This window comes from Xiphophorus hellerii, chromosome 3, assembly GCF_003331165.1.
Source record: "Xiphophorus hellerii strain 12219 chromosome 3, Xiphophorus_hellerii-4.1, whole genome shotgun sequence".
NCBI lineage: Eukaryota > Metazoa > Chordata > Actinopteri > Cyprinodontiformes > Poeciliidae > Xiphophorus > Xiphophorus hellerii.
The window spans coordinates 20,315,008-20,331,339 of record NC_045674.1 but is presented as its reverse complement, the minus strand read 5'-3'; the positions used below and the strand labels follow the sequence as shown (position 1 = coordinate 20,331,339).

General features: G+C 40.2%; 2 protein-coding genes across 3 annotated transcripts in view; both read right to left on the bottom strand.

Moving 5' to 3' along the window:
* Positions 1-858, bottom strand: part of hivep3b (HIVEP zinc finger 3b) — a 49,281-nt gene extending 48,423 nt beyond the window's left edge. For both annotated transcript variants that reach the window (XM_032558017.1, XM_032558016.1), the window contains exon 1: positions 566-858. The gene's annotated coding sequence lies outside the window, so the exon portion shown is untranslated. The remainder of the gene's footprint in view (positions 1-565) is intronic.
* A 6,092-nt stretch (positions 859-6,950) lies between these two features.
* serinc2l (serine incorporator 2, like) lies at positions 6,951-14,786 on the bottom strand. The gene is made up of 10 exons (XM_032559001.1): positions 14,657-14,786; positions 13,742-13,903; positions 13,138-13,325; positions 12,958-13,037; positions 12,712-12,849; positions 11,509-11,678; positions 11,181-11,271; positions 10,253-10,403; positions 8,964-9,173; positions 6,951-8,566 (listed from the first exon to the last, which is right to left on the bottom strand). The coding sequence occupies exons 1-10, from the start codon at positions 14,693-14,695 to the stop codon at positions 8,428-8,430; spliced, it is 1,368 nt and encodes a 455-aa protein (XP_032414892.1). The 5' UTR covers positions 14,696-14,786; the 3' UTR covers positions 6,951-8,427.
* Positions 14,787-16,332: the final 1,546 nt, after the last annotated feature.

Here is a 16,332-nt window from a genome sequence, read left to right as displayed (position 1 = left end):
AGAAACCAAAACAAAAGCCTTAGCCCATCTACACCGCAAGGGCAGACCGACAGAGTAGAAGCATGATGTCATCCTTTACAAATCCACAAAGTGACGGTACAGCCCTTTTTGGACAACCTCACGGGCTGGACCATCTGGGTCTGCTTCTTCACACGCGCAGACACAAGATCCGCCGCTTTCCTCAGCTGGGATCGTAAGAAGACCGAGCAGGTTGAGTGAAGGTCCATGATGAGACATGTGCTGTCGTCTGTACGCTCAGCACCTTGAGCCGCTACCCAAGCTGCCTGAAATCCAGCTGACCTGCCTGCTGCTAATCTCGTCTGCGTGCAACATATGTTAAACAACCAATCAACAAAACAAACCGCTACAATCAGTCCACGCAGCTCAACTTTAACACACAATCAGGCAGAGGAAAGTAAAGGGTGGGATCTGCACTCAACTTCTCACCCCTCTCTCTCTCTCTCTCTCTCTCTCTCTCTCTCTCTGACTCTCTTTCTCTGGCAGCCACCGCGGCACAACCGAAACCAACTCCCGCACAGGCACAAACATTTCGGTTAATATTTACCAGCTCGCTACGGTGTGCGCGCTGCAGCCACCTATCCCGAAGCGAAAGGGCCAGAAGTCCGCATTTCCTGGGTTGAGATGCGCCGGACGCGGCGGCCGTGGGGCGCTGCTGTGGACGCAGAGTCGCGTTGCTGTTGGTCGTGCTGGGGTGCGGGGTGCCCGCTGCTGCCGCTGTGTCAGACCGGACGGCGATGCCACGTTCAGCTGATCGCCACAACAAAACAACATCTCGCCCTACGCATCACACACTCCGCGCTCCCCGCACGGCAGCTCCCGCTGTGCGCCGCCCTCCTGTCAGCCTCCACCAGTGGACTGGCGCGCCTCATGAATAACCATGAGCTGGCGGCGGAGGCCATTGGCTGGCAGCAGCAGTTCCTGGTTCAGACTATTGTAATTAGCAGGGAGAGCTCGGCGTAGTGGGCTCAGGAGTTTTCACACTAGCTGGCTTTGAGGTGGACATGACATGTTTTTGAGGCGTTTTAATTTGCATCTATGGTTTTAGAGTTTACACGCGCTTTGTTTGTGAATACGACATAAGAAATTGGAGCTAAAACAGCAGTGGATCAAATTATAAGTAATCAATTCTTCTGGAGGACTGAGTTTCCTCTCACTCTCAAACAATTCCCCCATATCCTGTTGGTAGAGCTGGACAATAAATGTAGAATAAATCATCGTTGCAATATTAGTGCCATAATATTAACATTAAATGTCTGCTTTAAATGCAGTCACGTCTTGTTCTATATAGTATTATGATCTTGCTCTATGCCTACTAGTTATATTTCCAGATGGAGTTTCACAAAAGGAAGTGTCCTGACTTGACATGATGATGATGATGATGATGATGATGATGATGATGGCGAAAATAGGAGGAAAATGTGCATTTATGGCTACAGGTGATCAGTATTCAACATTCACCTGTGATGCGGGATTTTTAAATACTTTTGTGGATATTGTGTTTCATAAATGCGACAAGAGTTGCTCTTGGTCACTCCACTCTTTCCAAAGTGAATACTTCCACATTTCACTCTTGTTACTTTCCAACTTAAATCATTGTATGCCAGCTTAGTTTTCTTTTATCATGCATTTTTAGAAATTATGGAACTTAATTGTCATGAAAATGCTAAAATCTTACATAATTGAATTGATTTGTATGACAAAAAAACTAAACTAAGATAATATTGAGCAACTTTCTGGAATCCTGTACTCACATGTCTCCAACAGAAGACTGTAGATTTTTTTGAAAATTTCTTATTTGCACCATTATTAGTACTGATTATTAATATTAGGAGTAATACCAATTATGTAGTAAAAACAAACCTATATTTCTTACTTCATGGGGCAGGAAACAGAGCTGTCCACAGAGGGAGGTTTATTTCCCACTTTGACAATAGACAAATTAAAATTATTTTCTGTACTTTGCTCATAGTTTTATGTATAGAAACATAATTATATTTACAATAAGGATGCTAATTGGACTTGTTTTGGTGTAATTAAGTCATAATCTCTCATAATCTCTCGTATTTTACAAGTCAACCGGCCCAATGAGGTGTCCCAACCAAAATGTATGGCATTATTGTGTCTTAAACTAGAAAATATTTGGAATTATGAGCATTTTTATGAATATTTGTCTCAATTATTCATAAAAAATACTTAGCAAGAAGAGAGTAAAATCTCAAATGCCATGTTTTTACATTATCGGTATGAAAAGAATTAAGGGAAAGTGATGAAATGTGGGCATAAAACCAACAATAGTCAATGAGTAATTCATTTATTTATTTTTATGTTCATTTCTGTCCTCAATAGTGGGGCTTTTACTCCCGGCGCCATTTTTTATAAATAGCCTAATAAAAATAGTTAGATTCTTTTGGGGCTGGTGTGAGCCCCACAGCTGACCCTCCAGTTGCACAGTTTTAATATTTTCTGGAGGCAACATAAAAATGTTACTGGCAGAGTAACATGTGTAGAAACATTTTCCACACATCTCTTGCCTCGTTGTGTCTCATTTTGACCCAATCCTTTGTCCTTCTAATACCTGAGGGACAAGAAGAGTGGTGTTGAGGGTCAGGTATAGCAAAGGTCACCGAGAGATACAGCCTTGACTGGTGTTGAGCAGATCAAACGGATCCCTAAGGCCCAGCAGGCAGCAAAGGACAGGGGCAGCCAGTACACCTCAAAGATCCCCTATGAGACGAGCAGTAACCTAAAATCCAGAGTGATGTTTATCTTATGAGAACCTGATGTAGAATGAATCACATGCGTGAGGATTTATGTGCTTAGTGCAACTTTTTTGCCTCCCATTTTCCGAGCTGTCTCCGCATCTGCATCCAGCACTCTTTAACTCTTTTGTTCTCAGTGCGGAGAGCAGCGCTGCAGCAGAGGAGGAAGAGGAAGCAGAGGAAAGGAAAGGAAAGAAGGAGAGGGTGGGGTGTGGAAAAAGAGGGGAGGACAGAGGAGCAAAGTAATACAGCGGGAGGAAGCGAGAGTGAGAGGAGGAGACGGCGAAAAGAGCGCAGAGCCACGCCATGGTGTGAGCGCTCTGCGCTGCTACAATATGACTCTGACAGGCTTATGTAACCAGACTGGCCTGGCATTTGGCTCACAGCAGACGCCGGCTGCGCTGACTGTTATATAACTGCATTAGCTGCTGCTCTGAGCTGAGCAGAGAGCATGCGCACTGGGGAGCTCTACTGACACACACAAACTTTCATTCTCAGAGAGACTCCACAGCAAAACAATCTGGAAAACAACTGCAAAAAAAAACAAAAAAAAAACCTAATAAGGTTTTCAGTAGATTATAACAAGGCAGGGCTTTGTAAAAGAATTACAAAGAATATATCTGCAGCTTATTCAGCCCTCTTTATTCTGATGTGCCTAAATGAAATCCAACAAAACCAATTGCTGTTAGTGGTCTCTTAGTTGGTGGACCTTTTTATGTCAGTACAAATTGAGTATTTTCTTACCAGTATTCAGGGAAGCAGCCACAGGATCAGAGTAACTCTGGAGGAGCTGCAAAGATCCACAGCTCAGTTGGGAAAATCTGTCAACAAGACAACTGTGAGTTGTGCTCTCCACAAAGCTGGCATTTATAGTAGAGTAGAAATCGAATAAAAGAAACCTTTGGGTTTTGATAAAATATATATATCATTGTGAGCTCTGCTTCTCACTTTGCCCCAGACTGTGTAAGGAAGCAAACATGTGGAAGAAAGAGTCTGGTCAGATAAGAATAGAACTGCTTTTCTGGAACATGTGTTAAACATGGTTGTGGCGGCTTCACACTTTTCCTCAGCAGAGACAGGGAAGTGAGTCAGAGTTGATGGGAAGAAAGGTGGAGCTAAATATAGAGCAATCCTGGAAGGAAACCTGTTGCAAAAGACTTCAGACTTGGAAGTTCACTTTCATCTTCATTGTTATTCCCAACTCTGCATTTGCTTATCACATAAACACCCAATAAGACCACTAACGTTTGTGATTGCAAAGTGAAGCAGTACAAGAGGCAGGAAGACTTTTGCGAGGCTTCGTTTAACTGTACATATAAGCTTGTTGCCACATCGCAATTACTGCAGAAAAAACTGCACCATCGGTCTTGTCAACCATCAGCATCTGTACATCCCATCATCCAGCAACAAGTTTCCCATCATGGAAAGCCTAATTGGGGCTTAATGTTGGGTGAATGTTTCCAGTGCACATGCAATATGCCAGCAGGGCCCAAACCCAATTAACTCCCCTGCATGCAGAATATAATTTAATGGGGCCTGGATTCAACTCTTTAAACCTAATTACACCTCAGACAGGCATCTCAAGTCGGTGTGGCGAGGTGGTCAGGGAAACACGCTCCCTTCCCCAAATGACATGCACCTAGAGCAGCATCACAGCAGTGGTTCAGCTCATTTATCTCAGCATAAAGTCAGAAACAAAGATATTACAGTAATCTATCTGTTTTACTGTAGAGGAGGGGTTTATTCCTGACAAATGCAACATGCAGATAACGCTGACATTTACCAGCTAATGTGAGAAAATGAAAGCGGGGGTTAAGGTCAGACCGAACCCTGCAAGTGATAACAATTGTCTTAGTCAATCTGCAATTAAAAATCCCAGGACGCCTAACCAAGCGCGGCTGCACAGTCGCACTAAGTGGCTCATAATCGACACATTACAGCCTCTGATCTCTTATTACAGCGACAAATTGCATCCGAGGACGGGAGAGGAAACGAAGGCAGGATTTATGACGCTGGAGCCAACAGCCAAAGACCGAGAGCACCCTTAAATCTGTCCCTGCGAGAAAAAACAGTTTGAGTTTGTACACCTGACGTTAACGGGGGGGACATTAAAGAGAGATTTATGATGCTCGGCTAATTTTGTTCTCAGATGCTGCTGGCTGCGTCCACGGGCAGTCGCATTTTTCAGACGCCGAGTTCAGGGCAGAGTTCTTCAGTTTTATGAAACTCAGTTGGATCCTTCTGAAGCTCTAACTAGGAGCTAAAAACAATTAAGATAAAAATGAACCGAGATTTCAAAGAGACGCTGCATGTCTGCTCCTGCTGAGGAGCCGCATTAAATCTTAATAGAAGCTAGTTTGCTACAGATGCCTGGGAGCAGAGACGGTGGCCGCACAAGACTCAGCAGGCCCTTTTTCACATGAGTCTGGTGGATGAATGCATCGCCATGCTGTGCAGCACGTTGCTGAGTCTGAGAAGGGCATCAGAGTTCACAAGCACGACGACATGTTTCACCACCATGTTTCATCATGACACAAGCATGTAAGTTTGCCCATTTTTCGTCTTCGGCTTGCAATGCACATTTAAGTTATGTCGGATATTTTTCTTGCAGTTGTATTTTTTCTTGTAGTCTTTTTTTTTAAGCTTACATTAGAAAAGTAAGCGAAAACAAACAGAAATGTATGGACTGTGAGCTGTAAGAGTGACTGTAGCAGGCAAATGTGCTGTTGTTTTTCTTATCAGACAAAGTAGTGTAGATTTCAACAGGAAATAAAAAGATTACAGAACCATCATATAAATTCAGGTTTCTAACCTTTTCATTTGATTTTTGTTCAGCTCAAATTTATAAATAAACATGCTGGGGGTTTTTTATAAGCTTTCTAAACGTGGAAAAAGTGGGACTTCAGTCATTCTGCAGTTTTAGAAGAAATAAAATCTTGACATTTCTGTGTCAAGAGAAAGAGATCCTGAATCATTGCTCTGTCAGAATCATGTTTTCTACAATAACACATTATCATCTGGATACATTTTTAAGGAATGCAGGTCTTCTTCAGATGGCGCTACAAAGTTTGTTTTTTTAAAAACAATCTATTAAATTTACTCTGCATTATGAACATCTTCGTGTTACATTAAGATTCACGGGACGTTTTCAGTATAGTTTGATGCACGTGAAACCACTTGTGACCACAGATACACACAAATGTTTGTTCTGCAGCGACACAACAAATAGCTGCTGGATATTTTTAGCACTTCTTATGAAAGCAAACAAAGACAAAAAAATAAAAAATACACTGAGTGTTTAGGTCCAATTTTGAGGGGCAGTTTCAGGCAAAGTGCTACAATGGTCATGGGTGCCCAAAGTGAGGCATGCAGGCTATTTATGGCCCTTCGGAAAGACTTTGTGTGACCACAACCACAACTTAAGTATGTCACAAGCTTGGCCACCCAGCACAAGTGTTTGCACCAAAATACAACCAATATTTTGAAAGAAGTGACCCTTTCTGTCGTTGAACTGTAATTGTTTATAATCAACTGCACGAACACATGTTTGTGTAATCTTCTGCAAAGCATTTATCGCCCCTTGGGACTAAAGATAAAATCAGATTTTGGTCGCAACTAAGCTGTGACACAACAGATAAAATCAGGATTGTAATTGATAGGCTGAGAGAGAGGTGGAGCAGCGTGAGGGTGCAAGTCCAGTGGATGTGGCATGGTTTAACTTTAGAGTCAGGAGCAGCCAAAACCAACACGTTCTGTCTCCCATGTAAGCTTGAAGGAATCGCCTCGTACGCTCTACAACCCGAGGCTTTGATTCAGAAGCAGCGGAAGGAGGACAGGTCACTTGGCAACAAAAAAGGAATAAAACTCAGTTAAGAACTTGTAAGCACTTGAAATCATTTACATCTAGTCATTCTTTGTCTATGGGAGACAATCAAATCAGGGAAATCTGAATAAAATCCAGTCATCTTTTTTCTATTGGGAGAACTATGTTACAGCTACGTTAAAAAATCTAAAAATGAGCAAAATGCTTTGTGTGTATTCAGATGACCTTAGTACTGTCCATGATGCTCCTCTGGGAGAACAGAACATGATGTAACATGCCTATATTACTCAAAGTTATTGGGTCTTTATGAGATTCATCAGACAAGGAACAAGAAACACACTTTATCCTCACTGAAAGAAACCTGTACCTTTATTAGATGTGATTTTCAATGCATTACATACAAGTTTAAAATCACATGACAGACCAGTGCCTGAGGACATGCAATGGCTCACCACAATGTTCAGGTAAGTCATAAAAGCACATCTTCCTTCTGAAGTACCAGGACTACAAAGAGGCACTTGATAGTTTTATAAAACTGAACTGGAAACATAAAATTACCCAAAATAACATTCTTAAAGGGGATGAAATGTAAAACTGCAGAGGGAAAAAAAACGATCACTCATTTCACAATACACATTTCATATATTTATGAAGACATTTTTTGAAAAATATTAAACACAAAAGAATAAAATGTTTAGGACTGAACAAAAAACTGCTTTTGACATGTGCAAAATATACTGATAATATTCCCATTTCCATATAAATGAGGTAACTACATAATGCATAATTATTGTACCAGCATTACAACCGTCCAATCACTATGAACGTCAATACAATTTAACAGCAATTCGATCACTTCTGAAACGCATTACTTCTGTTTGTACAACATTTAAAACTTCTATGTTTCTGCTCATGTCTCTTGACAAATGTGGCATTTATAATAAAAAACTAAAAAAACTAAGTTGTGCTGAGTTAGTGCTGCAGCTGCTGGGACCTTTTTTTCTGCCCACTGCATGTTCTTGATTAGCTGAGGATCAAGAAAAGTTTCCCAGCTGCAACAGACTGCAATAAAAAGGTAAAGATTGTTGCCCGTGGCTGTCCGAGCCTGAATGCTGTCAGACGGGGAGGAAAAGTTTAGCACCGGGAATAAACCGTCTCAAATTAGAGCAGACGAGGAAGAGCTAAGATTAGACCAGCGGTCGGTCGGCAGCTTAAGATGTAGTGACGTGGCTATGCATACAGCTGAGCAGCATCAGGGAAGCCCTGTTATGATCTGCAGGGCGTGCCTTATTAGTCTTATCTAACGCTCACACTCGCTTCACTGTGGGGCTCCTGAGCAGGGCTCCCCTTATTTCACCCTCTGCAGTGAGGCAGTACAGATAATCGGGGGTTTTCCAGACACCTGGCCAATCAGGTGTCTGATCAGAAAGGCTATTAATAGAGAATCTATGAGTGAAATTTCTGAGGTACTGAAAGTGCCTTGTTGCTGAGTGTTTACAAGAGTGCAGAGTCTAAAATTCTACATTAAAATATAAATGCAAAAGAACAGAGGGTTGCCCATCACATTAAGAAAAAGCTGAAGTCATTATTGAACAAGCTGTAAATCAGCGTAAACTTTCATACTGCTGTAATGATTATTACTAGCAAAAGCGGTTAGACAACATAACGCAAACAGGTGACACACAATGTGAAAACAACTCCCAACAAAAATGATATTTCAAAGTCTTCATTTCACTCTTTTTAGTTCCTTTTATAGCATCCTTCAAACTGTCTAGTGTGCAAGGAGAAAACAGGAAGGACAAACAAGTCAAGGACATCGAGTGCTTAGCTGAAATCCCTTTCAGGGAAGATAAGAGGGGCGATGAGGGTCCAGAGGTAGAGCCCGAGGCCCAGCCAGCTAGAGCACATCTTCACCCACACAGCTGGCATCGTGCTCTGCATGGCTTGTGTGGTGGTGTCTGGTCTGACAGGGCACACACAAGGAGACGCACAAGTTAATAAACAACTCAAAATATTACAGCTTCTGACGTTTATCTGAACTTTTTTGAAGAAAATGTCCAGGGGAGGGTGAAAGTCTTTTTAAATGAATAAAAATATTCAATCTGACATTTCTGTTGCTGTAAGGCGCCATCTGGTGGTTCTACACAGAATGGAGAAAAACTTAAGGCTAAACCAAATGAGTTCAAAATATTTAGGTGCTATCCTTGGTCTCATTGTGGTTTAAAATTTTAACCCTATCCATAAACATCCACCCAGAAGAATATACAAAAAATGACAGCTAATTGCTACATTTTCACATCTTTGTTTTATTTGACTGCATCACATTCGACCACCTGCTTTCATCTCCTAACAACACTTACTGGTACCAGTTGGTCAGCGTCATCATGATGTAGAGCGAGGCCAGGCAGAGGTGGAAGTGGAAAAAGGAGTAGCTGTAAGTGACATTCTCCTCCTCATTGTCGACAGCCCTGCGCACGCCGTCCTCCCCCACGACTCCCTCGCCGCCGTATCCTGTGCCCTCCTCTGTTTGCATCAGCTTGTTCACCTGAGCGTTGCTGGATGAGCGGATACTGAAGAGCGCAAAAGAGGATGAAACCAGTAAAGTAAAACGTGTTTCTTTTAGAGACATGGAAGGCATGTCTAAACCCTCTGCTCATTAAATGATCCGTTTGAGGCTGGCTGCCATCTAAAGCTGAGTAATATGGTGTAATGTGTATAAAGCAGCTATACACCTTGAACATATTAATATTTGCCCAATTTCAGTGTATTTTCATGGTATTGTTTTGTGATGGACCCACTTTATCAGCCCCTTAATCCCTGACCTGGCTGCTGTATTCCTTGGTCTTCATGATACTGATTATCCATCAATCTTCTGTACAAAACCTCTGAGTTCTTCACAGATCAGATGAATTTATACTGAGCTTAAATTACACAAAGAGAGACAATACACTGGAGTTTGTTTTTGTGGTGTCACTGCAAACTGGGCTTAGTATAACTGCATGCCAAGAAAATTTTTTGAAAACCTCGTATAAATGTCCTTCCACTTCACAATAATGCACTATTTTGTGTTGGTCGAAACTGTGTTTAAAATGTCCAACAACGCAACGTGAAGTACTTTAGTCCTTTCATCACCTATCATTTGAACAATGATGATATAACAGACCTGTTGTAAGGTTTATGACCCAACAAGTATCACTGTTTCACTTCTGCTAAATTAAAGCAGCCTTGCTTTAAAGCAGATTGGACACTAATCTATATTGCCCTCTTGTGGCCATCAGACGAAACAACGTGGCTTGAAGTTGCAAACTGCATACTGATCCATTGAAAATCCTTCCCTGATGAAAGAGGACTGCTAGCAAGATGTCTGTTGTACAGAAGTTTTCACATTTAAAGAAAGAAACTTTACAAAAATGTGTATATTACTTTAAAGAAAATTTAAGTTAATGTTGGGGCAGCGCTGTAATGAGCATTGTAACTAGTTTAGCCAGATTGAGGGCATACTGGCAAAAATGTATGTAAGCTTATTTGTTTTTACATATGATTTTCATATTTTATGATTTTCTGATAGTGTTTTGTGTGCATTTATGGCATTGAGACTCCCAATGAAGTTTGATCATGACAAATTAAAATGGGGTCCTTTTATGTCTACCTGGCGTAGAGAGTACAGAAGAGGAAGATGATCAAACCAACGATGCCCTGAGCATCCCACCACTGCACGTGTCCCGAGTCTGGGCTGGCAGATGGTTGGGTGGTGTTGGCGTGCAAGACGAGACTCAACAAGCTCGGGTTACATCTCAGATCTAGAGAATATAAACATATGGACTGTTAGAAATCCACCACACTTCATAAAAGCTCCCAAAAACCTTCAAAGAACTTAAAATAAAGCTGTGGTGCATGATATGGACTGTCTGTTGCACAAATACATCCACATTTTTCTAAATTATTCTAATCTGCTGCACATTTTTCCAAATCATTTTTCCAAATCTGAGCATGGTATTTTTAACACCTACAGTATGTTTTTTTAATTATGCAGTAAAATGTCCTTTACATTCTCTGGTCAATCTCTTTTCTCACTTTGCTTTATATTTTTATTTATGAGTAAATTTACATTCTTCAACTTGCCTGTCACTTTGCTACTCCTGACTTTCCTCACTGATGGACAATAAATGACATGTTGATACTATTCTACTCTTCTATTAATTTGCCACTTTACTTCACAGACTTTTTTTAATACTAAAATTAAAGGTTGATTTTTATTATTATTATTACTTTAATAACAATATTTTCAGTGGGAAATCCTGCAACAGGTTTGAAAAGAATGCAGAAAACTAAGTTCATCACAAGACTCTCCATTCTTGTTTTTCCACTAACAAACTACAGATCATGCACAAAAAACACAAAGGTTGGTTGCTAAAATTAGCTACAACTGTTTAGTGGTCAGGCATTATGCTACATTAGAACTCACCATCGTAATTGAAAAGCTGCAGCACGTTAACAAGCACATGTAGGAAACATTGAGCGTTAACATGACTTATTAAAAAAAAGAGGAGGGAATTGAGACTTTGGTTACCACTCACTTGGATTGTTGGTCATGGCTGACCAAGTGACATACATGGTGTAAAGAGAAATGAGGGACGCCTGGAGGAGACCAGAGTGTGGCTGAGCTTCCTGTAATAAACAGGACAAAAACACAAACATTTAAGTGGCCAAAGTATGCAAAGTGGTAAGCATTAGCAATTCACTGCTTTGATATGAAGATTTTTATGAAAAGAGTTGTTTACTCTGAAAATAAAATCTACTGGCCAAACTGGAAACATGAGTTTCCTGAAAACAAAGCATCTAAAAACACAAGATGGGCGATTAACAGATTTCTCCTACAATCGAAGACACAATGAGAAACTTTACCTGTATTTTTGGTAAGATGGACACAACAGAAATGATGAGGCAGAAGATGAGGTTGAGGCTGATAAAGACTTTGTGCTCAGTGCAGTCGTCTGGCTGCGTGTAGTAAATGTAGAAAAGCACCACAGCAGAGAAAGCCAGCACATATTGGAGGACGGTGAAGGACAACAGACCTGAAAAGAAGAAAAACAAGGTGAGACACAAACAAGTGTAATTTGGGAGTGTATAGATGCTGTAGCTCTCAAAGTCTACACACTACTTTAGTGAAGTAAATAAATATATAAAATTAGACTGATAAATCATTTCTAAATATTTTCCACATGTGAGACATACGTCCTACACAGCTAAAATGTACAAGATCAATGTAAAATTTTATTTGGGAAGAGTTGAGAAATATTGATCATGACATCAATCTTTTACATTTAAAGACCTTGTGGGTAATTTTAAAAACCACTGTGGAAACTGGACAGAAATACCACTGCATAGCAGAAAATACAACTCAAAATGTCATATTTAAAAATAATCCATATTTAGAAGAACAACAAAACTACCACATTTAAAAAAAGCAAATAAACAAAACATTTTTTGGATGAAGGAGAATAAGCTGCTTTACCAGAGATAGATGTCAAATATAATGCGAGAAGCTTTCAGTCTATTCAACTCTTCCTGTTGGGTTAGTCTTAGTCGATATTTGTTTCTATCATTATTGTTTGCAGTCTACATGACAGAAACAACAACAGAGACATTGAACCTTCCTACTACAACTTCTTTATGCACATTAGAATGTTCATCTTTTGTGCTTAGATATTTTAGACATTTAGTATGACTCCTGCAGGAACCTTGTGGTCAGGATGAGAATTTACCTTTTATATGTACCAATAATTACTAATAAGGGACTCCTGAGAAAGCTGTCAGCTTTTCTTGAATCTCCTCACCTCAACAGGTTTGCCATCACCCTTTGTATTATCGATTAATGTGGTTGAACGCTACAGCATGTTCACATACATCCTCCACCCCAGACAGTGCTGATTTCTACAACTTTTACACTGCATACTGGAAATTTGGATTTTAGCCCCAGTTTTCGTTTAAAAAAAAAATGTATGTTTCACAACTTTAATACAAGGTGTAGAGTCAGCCATAACAACAGTAAACTTTTTTTGTTTGTTTGTTTTTTTGTTGTTGCTTTTTTGTTTTCCAAAACTTCACCTGCAAACCAGCATTTGTTCTGGGTTTCCTCAGCATTTCCAACCCAGATCTTATTCCACGAGTGAGCGAAGTCAATCAGGAGAATGAGCTGAATCAAAATGAAGATGAAGGATCCTACTAATCCAAAGTAAAACCACACTGTGAAAGACCAAGGAAAATGACTCGTAAGTTTACTATTCAGGTTTTAAACCCTAACCTACATGTATAGAAATATGATCAACAGGAAATATAGAAATTAGTCCTCACCAGAATTAAATGCTCCATCCGGGATAAAAAACGCTCCCACTGTGATCCCAACTAGTATCAGAAATTTGAAGAACCAGAATCTGGAGAAGAAAAATTCATTTACAACTGCACGATGAGGACGACAAAAAGTACTGCAGCTCTGACCGGATGTGTCCACTAAAAAGCCAACAGGGAGCTCACCCATTTTGAATCACCGCTCTTGGGTCTCTGCTGTTCCGGACGCGAATCATTATGGCCGAGAACAGAAAGAAGAAGCAGGCCATGGCAAAGCACATGCGATACACAGACTTGTACCCCACAATAACGTCACACTTGACCTGGTTTTCGATACCAAGTATGGTCGTTCCTCCCTGGCAAAATCCTGGGATCTACAGAAGGAAAATTAAACGCATGGAGTAAAATCTCTCACAGATACACAAACTGCCTCTCTCAGTACACAAACCTTTAAATTTAGGAACGTCAACACAAATACAACACCTGAAAGTGCAAAAGTATTCATACCCTTCGACTTTTTTTTTTTTTAACTTGACAGCCATAAACTTTAATGATTTTCTATCAGGATCTTATATGACAGACTAACACTAAGGAACAGATAACTGTGGAACACATATGCAGAAAGACTCCTTTACTGATATCCCGAAACAAAATCCATTGTCTATCATCTATACAGCATGAGCTGTATATTTGTACGATTTGACACATGATGCATTTTACGAAGTTGTGTAAACCCCCATTGTTATATTCCTTTTCTTCTTATTGCAACATGTTGGCTGTGGGAGCTCACTTTGCGGAGTTGTGTTTCCATTCCAGGTAGGATCATGATGACGGAGACCATAGTTCCCAGAAGCAGAAAGAAAGAGAAAACCAGCCGTGTCACTGTGGAGTTATTGGAGGAAGGACAGCAGCCACACACAAGGCATGGTGCTGAGCCACACAGACATGAGGCCTGGAGATAAATGGAGACAAGGTAAAACGCCAAGCGGGTTTAAATAATAAAAAAAAATGAATAAAATCCCTCAACATCAACTGCCTCAATGCAGGTCAAGGTCAAGTAGATATCATAAACCTTTTGTGTTCTATTGGAAATACTGACCTAGTAAATAATTAAACAAGATCGTCATTTACCAGTACATCACAAGTGCAAACTCACGACGACGTAATAAAACACAGTGAATATTTCTGTAGATTTAGGCTAACAAAACTTGATAGCACTAGCTTCTTGGCTTTTTGTCACATACTTAATCCTGTTAAAATAAAACTTTCACAATTTCAACCATCCACTTATCCAACTTATTAAAAACTGGCTGGTCTAAGGCCACTAGTCGCTGTTTATTCAAGAGAAACAAATTAGCATACAAACAGCTGGTTAAAACTGACCGCGTTACACCGTAACGTCAAATGTCAGGTGACGTGTACGTAAAGGTAAACATGTTGAAGTGTTTTCGCTCAGTTCGGACGCTTATTCAGTCATACTGACGGACAGCCTCTCAAATAAAATCTGTCTGAATGTTTCAGAGCAGCAAAGTATGGCTAACATACGATTTAACCTATTAATTAACTATTATATGTGGAAGATTAAAGTTAGCTTTAGCTTTCAGCTAGACAGGTCATGTTAGCGCAAATCCACTTTAACCATCGACAGCAAAAAGCTGTGGTTTAAAATGTGAGATAACGCTTAGTGTCATAAACAGATACTCACACAGCTGGCCAAGGAGCACAAAGCCATACAGGCCCCCATTTTCCCACGTTAAAGAGTCGAAATGTTTCGGGTTGTGCCTTCTTCCTCTGAACTGCCTGGACAAAACCACAAACTAACCGGAAGTCACTTGTTGTTTTTCAAAATAAAAGTGCTGACACGTTACAAGTCAAACGTCCATCGCTATAGTGTCCAAGATTTTCGCCATATGGGCCAAAATCGTCCAGATTAAAGTACTGCAGGACCGCAAAATGTTTGTTTTTTTTAAGTTTATAAATAAATTTCTTGCAACCTTTTATTTCATCTGCTCAATAAAATAAAATAAAATAAAATATGTTTAAGTACGTTAAACATGATTTTCACATAGCCCACATTTCTGTATTAAAAATATGTTTAATTGGTCCGATTGGTCTGCAAGATTTTTTTTTTCAGTGTACAAGAGGGCTCTGTAAATCTTTATAGATCCAAAGCATCTTTAACAAGTGTTGCTAAAAGATGGGCATAGTGTTTCCAAATTGAAAAATTGCGTGAGGTTTTTCCATGTATCTTAACATCTTGTGAAATATTTGAAGTTTTATATCTTTTTCTTTAGGATAGAAATGCGCCACAAACCTATGATATAAACAGAAACTTTACGTAAAATGGAAAGAAATAAAAAATACATCCAAACTATTTGGACTATTTCTGAGTTATTATCACGGGGTAATAAGTAATCTGACAGTTTTGATTGTGTCTCTATTGTGTTGGTAGTCTGAATGGTTTATGGGGCAGTTTTCATGTGCACTTCCATCTCAACCTTGCACAGACATAAACATGCAGTGAATAAATCATTTTTCAATCAGTTTCTTGTACCAAAGAGTTAGGAATAAACACATTTTCAGGAGGCTCTTTAAAAATGTATGCATTTGAATTTTTTTAAATTGACATTTGTGACTGTATACAAAAAAGAACAGCAAATATTGCAGTAAGCATATTGGGCTCTGTACTATATTTATAGCCAATGTGCATGTCTTTTTCTGCTGCAGTAAAACTAAGAAGAGCACTTTCAGTGTCCTTATGTCCACAGACAGACAGTGAACACAGCAAGTCTGAAACCTGCCATCTGTCCTTTCCTCTAAACGTCCCAGGAGCTCAGAGTCTGTTGCTCAATGGTGCTAACAAAGACAAGTCTGTCAGGTACTGGCACAACCCCCCTGAGAATTCTAACAATTGAGCTGACAGGCTTTGGGTATTTTCTATATAGATGTTTTTTTGGGGGGGAGATTCGGAGGGTATCCTCTTTGTCCAGTTTAGAGTTGTAGGGGCGCTGGAGCCTATTGCAGCTGTTAATAGGGAAGAAGAAGGGTACACCTTGTAAGTCCCTCAAAAGGCCAAAACAGAGAAAAACATGAACACAAAGAATATGCAAATTCAGCAGAAAGGTCTGCAGCCTGCGGTGGTCTGGCCTTAGTGAATCCGAACTGTCATAGCAAAATACAGTGTACAAACAATGGCAACGGTTGTTGTGCACAACCACCCAGTATCAGTGCCTGTGCATTTGCACTCTTGACTGCAAGTCCTCTGTAATCACCTCTTCCCTTTGACAGTGGCAGATACACTTGGCTGGCTGCAGCTGACATTGATTGTAGTTTGTGGAATGTGGCATTCAAGATTACAGCTTGCCTCTCATGCACTCCTGC

Coding starts and splice junctions, on each gene's coding strand:
- serinc2l (XM_032559001.1), bottom strand. CDS start 14,695: ATGGGGGCCTGTATGGCTTTGTGCTCCTTGGCCAGCTGT. Junction 13,326..13,741: donor TGGAAACACAACTCCGCAAA/GTGAGCTCCCAC, acceptor TTCCTTCTGTAG/ATCCCAGGATTTTGCCAGGG. Junction 11,679..12,711: donor GAACAAATGCTGGTTTGCAG/GTGAAGTTTTGG, acceptor TCTTCTTTTCAG/GTCTGTTGTCCTTCACCGTC.